The sequence below is a fragment of the Dipteris shenzhenensis genome, chromosome 31 (assembly GCF_047967505.1).
Source record: "Dipteris shenzhenensis isolate YYH24624 ecotype China chromosome 31, Dip_SZ_1.0, whole genome shotgun sequence".
NCBI classification, from domain to species: Eukaryota; Viridiplantae; Streptophyta; class Polypodiopsida; order Gleicheniales; family Dipteridaceae; genus Dipteris; species Dipteris shenzhenensis.
In genome coordinates this window covers 21696882-21703245 of record NC_141626.1, presented here as the reverse complement: position 1 = coordinate 21703245, position 6364 = coordinate 21696882, and the positions used below count along the sequence as shown (strand labels likewise).

The 6364-nt window shown below is 41.7% G+C and overlaps 1 protein-coding gene across 1 annotated transcript; it reads left to right on the top strand.

Moving 5' to 3' along the window:
• Nucleotides 1-1405: 1405 nt before the first annotated feature.
• On the top strand, nt 1406-4265 carry LOC147881194 (F-box/kelch-repeat protein At1g55270-like). The gene is made up of 2 exons (XM_087369844.1): nt 1406-1518; nt 2579-4265. The coding sequence occupies exons 1-2, from the start codon at nt 1492-1494 to the stop codon at nt 3809-3811; spliced, it is 1260 nt and encodes a 419-aa protein (XP_087225970.1). The 5' UTR covers nt 1406-1491; the 3' UTR covers nt 3812-4265.
• Nucleotides 4266-6364: the final 2099 nt, after the last annotated feature.

Sequence of the window (6364 nt, the reverse complement as noted above, 5' to 3'; positions counted from 1 at the left end):
TGTCAAAATATTTTGGATTGTTTTTGGATCAAAGAAATTGGTGATGAGGTATGAAAGCACATGGAACTTATTTGAACTTGCACACTAAACCACACTGAAGTTTAATGGTTGTAATTGCTATCACAAATGATGTTTGACTCTAAAAAGAGAACTCTCAAACTTGCTACAAAAAACTCATAAAAAACCACCCCCGATTGATGAAGCTATTTCCAAATGGCAATGTAGGTCGAAAATGGGTGATTAGCATCCATTACTATGTTGAATACCTCTTATAAAGTTTTAGCCAAGGCTTTAGCTTTGTCTTTTGGATACATTGGAGGTTGAAGTTATAGGGTCTAATCTTGTCTCATAAGCTCTACCTAGAAAGCCATCGACTCCCTTTTGCTTTGGAAGGGCAAAAAAGATTTAAGAGGTGATGGCAGTTTAAAAGAGAACATATGGTGAAGTAGGGAGTAACTTGGGAGGGCAAGCCTTTGGACTTGATTAACTTGCCCAAGTCCAAATGTTTCTAAAGAAAGGACTGACCTCATGGAGACAATTGTGGGATGATAAGATGGCCGATTGGAGGTTGATGGATCCCCTTCACCTACAATTTCATTTAACTCGTGTGAGGTGTTAATGTTGGCTAAGGCTTTAAGCTGTGCATCTGAGTTGCTTGCCTACCAATTATGGTGGATGCTCTAATTGGTTGTCAATCAATGATCATTGGATTGGGGTAGTGCTTTGAGGAAGATCTCTCCTAGAATAATTGGAGAGCGGTCCTTATTGGGGACTGCTCCCTTCACCTTTATTATAGCTATTATTTGGCCGTGTTTGAGAGTTGTGGCTTTCTTGTGAGCTTGAACAAGTTGGTGTTTGGTGGGGGCGTTTCCTTGGGATATAGTGGCGTTTAAAGAGAAATCCATTGTGGATATCAGTGTTGTGCTATGAGCTCGGGATCTTTGGGTAGTCAGTTCCTGCAAGACATCACCTATCTCCCTGACTCATTTTGCATAGCAACATAGGCAATGGGTAGTGCACCCTCTAACTTGGTGGTTGGCCATTTTTGTATATTTGGTCTTTGTCCTTGTGGGGGTGAGTGCATTGTTACTATTAGTAACGTGTTGTTGTGGATAAAAAAAAAAGGGTAAATAATGAAGGAATTATTGTGATGTTAGAAAATAACATTGCAATGTTACAAGAGACACTCCGGTGGGAAGGGTGGGAGAAGTAATAGTGTATGAGAAAGAGAAGTAGAGAGAGCCCTTTGGAATTGTAAAGGTTTTCCGGTGTGTGTTTTTTGGTATATAAGTTATTAGTTATACGGCGGGTAGTTGTTGTGTCACTCTCTCTTGTCAACTCTTCAGCTGCTTCACATGCCCCCCCTCCGTTTCCTTCACGGAATTCCCCCATCTTTTCAACTCTGGCTCCTCCTTCTTGCTCTCCTTTCATGAATGCTTCCCCCACTTCCGAATTGGATTTGTGATTTCGCTCCTGTCCTCCTTATCGGCAATGCTCCGCGGTCTTCAGCCTGCCCAGGTCCTACTTGCTTCCTTCGTTTCTGTCGTACCTTTTTATTGAGGCGCCGATCGACCGCTATCACTCTTACCGAAACATGAACGCTTGCTGCTGCATCGTTTAACTTTTGGTATTCTCAGTTGTATTTTGGCACACACTTTTTTGTGGAAATTTGTTATCTCGAGAGTTGCAATCAAACTTTGACATAGACGAGCCGTGTATCTCCCTGTCCACGCCATACTTTAGCAATTAATTTCTGCGTTGATTTTCACTCTATGACATATGCATTTGTACTGTTTGAAATTGTGTAGATATATGAAACTTCCCCTTTCTTGGCACTCCTTAAAACAAATTTGTAACTAACAATTTACATCTTTCGGTGATTGGGGCTCTATTTGGGCACTCGTTGTATGCATCGTTGTTGGGCCGTGTTGACGTTATTCAGATCATTGGCTGTTTTTGGTGCTGTTGCTTGGATTGTGAGTACAGAGTAGTCTTTTTATGCATGGTTGTTGCACTAAAGTTTAGGGAGCAGATTTGGGCTGTAATTTGACCGTAACAGGTAGGATTACGGTCCAACTCTTCGTTTTTCCCCCAGTGGAGAATTATGAAAGGAGAAGCAACAGCGGGAAAGCCGTTGTACTCTATGGGATAGGATGATTTGATTTCTAGAACTTGTGGTTCAACTGCCCGAGTTTGTGATACCAGAAGCGTAACTTCCTACTAGTCACGTGTGCACAATGAAGAAGTTACAAAAGAAAGAACAAATCAGACTCTGATACCAGAGTATGACTGCCACTGTCAGCGGGTACTTGGTAGGTCAGTTGGTCAGTTGGTTCTCTGCTGAAGTGTCTGGTCAGCCAGCAGCTGTTGTCTCTAATTTCATAGATCTGAGTTTACAATCTACTGCCAATGTGTGCTTTGATGACGGCACTTCTGGGCAACTCCGTTAGCTTAAGACTGTACCTTTCCTACAAATTGGCTTCCATGGCATTTATGGGTTTAAGAAGTGATTGGTCAAGATCTCCACTCTCACCACAGTAAGAGCTTGTACTACAACAATTTTCTGTGGGTTATGCAGGTGGACGTTGCTGCTTGTTACTGTAGAGTGGATGCCCAGACTATAGTTGGAGCCAAGAAATTAGTTCCTGGGTCTAGGCATTGTGTGCAATCGGACATCAGACGAAGCATCCATCCGCAAAGACGCAGGATTTCAAAAGGAGAGAGGAACAAGCTGCCACCAGATATAATTCCAGGCCTCCCTAACGATTTAGCTGTGGCATGTTTGCTTCGTGTTCCTCGCCTGTATCACCGAACCCTACGCTTGGTCTGTAGAAAATGGTATCGTCTTCTTACAAGTAACTATTTTTTCTCACGAAGAATTCAACTTGGAATAGCAGAAGAGTGGATTTATGTGATCAAGCGAGATAGAGATGGTCGTGTCTCTTGGCACTCATTCGACCCTAAGAACCAGCTATGGCAACCGCTGCCTCCTATTCCAGTTGAGTACTCTGAAGCCCTGGGCTTTGGTTGTGCTGTTCTCAGCGGATACCTCCTGTTCCTGTTCGGAGGCAAAGATAGGATGAAAGGATCTATGAAAAAGGTCATCTATTACAGCCCAAGGACAAACAGGTGGCATCATGCCCCAGATATGTTACGACGGAGACACTTCTTTGGCTGTTGTGTTATCAACAACTGTTTGTATGTCGCAGGTGGTGAGTGTGAAGGGCGATCCTTCAGATCTGCAGAAATGTTTGACCCAACCAAAAACAAATGGTCTTTTGTTGCAGATATGGGCACGGCAATGGTCCCTTTCATAGGAGTTGTCTATCGAGGAAGATGGTTTCTCAAGGGGCTTGGGCCTCATAGACAAGTCATTAGTGAAGTGTATACACCTGCAACAAATCATTGGTCTCTGGTTTTTGATGGGATGGTTTCTGGCTGGCGTAATCCCAGTGTTTCGCTCAATGGTCAGTTGTATGCTCTTGATTGTCCAGATGGTTGCAAGCTGAAGGTCTATGACCGAGCAACTGACTCGTGGAATAAATCAGCAGATAGCAAGCTTCACCTAGGCAATTCTCAAGTGCTGGAAGCTGCAGCTCTACTCCCCATTGGTGGCAAACTGTGTGTAATAAGAAACAACATGAGTATTGTTATTGTTGATGTTGCGAATGTTGACAGTGGAGGGCAGTTATGGGAAACCATTGCAGGAAAAGGCCCTTTCAAAGCTGCTGTGAGCAACCTTTGGTCTAATATCTCAGGAAGGAACAAACATAAGAGCCACATAGTACATTGTCAAGTTCTAGCTGCATAGCTTTCAGATTGTATAAAATGCAGGCATAGCATTCATGTATCAGTAGTTGTGAAAAGGCCATTTCAAAGCTTCTGTGAGCAATCTTTGGTTTAATATCTCAGGAAGGAACAAACATAAGAGTCACATAGTGCAGTCTCAAGTTCTGGCTGCATAGCTTTCAGATTGCTGAAAATAACATTCGTGTATCAGTAATCTTATGAAGCCTCCTACCTAGTAGCTTGCCGAAGACTGATCGAAACTTTTCTGGTTTTAAGTGGCTGGTTATTTAATGAGAAAAAGGCTTATGTTTTATCAAAATTCCTATAAATGAAAATTGCCAAGAAGCTTGAATTTAAAGGTACTTCAAGGTAGAAGGGATGATCGCGTGTTTATCTCCACCTGATTCCACACATGGGGTTCCTTTCTTGGAATGATGTACACATCCATAGCCCTATTGGGACAATAAGCTTAATCTTGGAGTTGCTTTGAATATGTCCTTCAGTTGACAGTTGTTTAGGCAGAGTGCGATGTGTGTCGTGTTACTGAGAAAATTGTCCCTCTGCTGACAATCTGCCATAATGTGCTGGCTTCAATGGACCTTGTTTTTTTTCGTTTACTGTGTCATTCTTGCGTTGGTTTACTCAGCACAAGCAATAAAGTAAGCCAATGAGGAAAGCGACATTTGAGCTATATTGTTATAATAATATTTCAACTCTTCGACCTGCTTCACGAACTGGTGCTAAGTCTTTCAAAGGGTATTCAGTCACAGGTGGCCATTTCATTGCACGTGAATTGACTTACGTAGCAAATTGTGTGTGGGGGTGTATTGTGTGACAGAGTACATAATCCAGATCTCAAGAGAAAAATCATATAGAAAACAAAAGGTGACAGAACTCCTACACACCCTACTAAGAAAGATATTGGGACGCATTTATGATTGGTAAGGTAGTTTGCCTTTTATGTTTCAGCAGGCTGCAGATGTATGATATCATTGAATTTAATATTCGTTTGAGTTTCACAGCCTAAAATATCCTCAAAACCTTAAAAAATCCTCCATCAATTAGTGAACGTGGGGGTGAGTTGAGCCCTCCTCATACGTTTACTACATGTACCCATCTTGTACATGTAATGAAAGCCTACCACATTTCTAATAGTCGTCTGCTAATCACTAACAAAATCTCGAGTCTAACCCTAATTAAATCTCCAATTAAAACAAGCTCCAAATGCTGCCCAAGTAGGGTAAAAAATCAGTGTGACTGGCCACTTTGATCTTGAGGCTTCTTTATCGAATAATGCCTTTCTATTAATACAATTGATATCCAAAGTCTATTCTCGTTGTCAATCTTTGTGGATGCACATGGTCCATTGCAAAGCAATCCATATATTTTATAACGCACGCCTCTTGTTCTTTCCCATGGTATTAAAATTTGCTCTCTCTCTCTCTCATCCTTGCTCAATTTGACACAATTCAAACATCATTCACTTTGAATAGATTTCACATCCCTCATTGCTACATGTTGAGCATTGCAAAATATCATCATGGGCATGCCTCTACAAATGTAGCTTAAGCTTACATAACTTCATTGGTGAGATGATTGTGCTATGAGACTACAAGCTCAAAATATGCAATGGTAAAAATTTGAACAAACTAGTCAGCTTCGCTTGCAAAGTGCAAAGGAAGTCAATAGGTGAAAGAAGTGAGGTGTTGCGAATGGGGAGGGTACAAGAATGACCGCTAGAAAGAAGCATGCTTGTTTTGGAGATGAGGATGGTACAAGCATTACATATGAGCCTTCAAGGGACCCAAAAAGTCCTTCTTGGGGGTTCGAGGGTAAGCTAAAGGCTTTTATGTCTCCCTCTTTCACGTGATCTCCAGAGATGTTAGACACAGAGTTTGGTAGGGTATTCTAGCATTAATAAAGCTAGACAGGAGAGCCACACTTGATGCACCTTTCTCTAATCCAAAATTTAGGGCTGCACTTTTCACACTTCTCAAGGGCAAATAAGAAGGGTTGACACCTTTCTTTTTTATTGTTTTTCAGGACATGATTGGGCCCTACAAGGCATTTGGGGCTCTAAGACTATGCCTAATTCTTCCATTCTGCATTTGTAGGCCAGTCTCCTAGATCTCATTCATGATACATAGATGGGCTTTATCATGGCAAAAGCATTTTTGATAATATCTTCTTGTTTGGGAGGCTTCACATTCGGCTATGCAGAGTGGCCGGTGTTCTACACCTAGAATTCAAGAAAGCTTATGATAGAGTAGATTGGGGTTTTTTTATGCTTTGGATTTTTATATGCTTGGATCTCCAATCCAAGCATTTGAAAATCAAGAGTGTGATTGGATCAAAGGGATCAACCAACAATGATTGAGAGGCTTAGACTTTCTAGATTGGTTCGCCAGGGATGTCTTTTGTCCCCTTCTTGTATTTATTTGTGGCTAAAGCAATGAGCATATTTTGAAGATTGGATAGTGAGTGGACTGGATTCTTTCTCTTCTCTGGTCCAGCTCCATTCTCCCTCCATTTTTCAAACGTGGGAACTCATTCGGCATCTTCTCTGCCCCCTCCT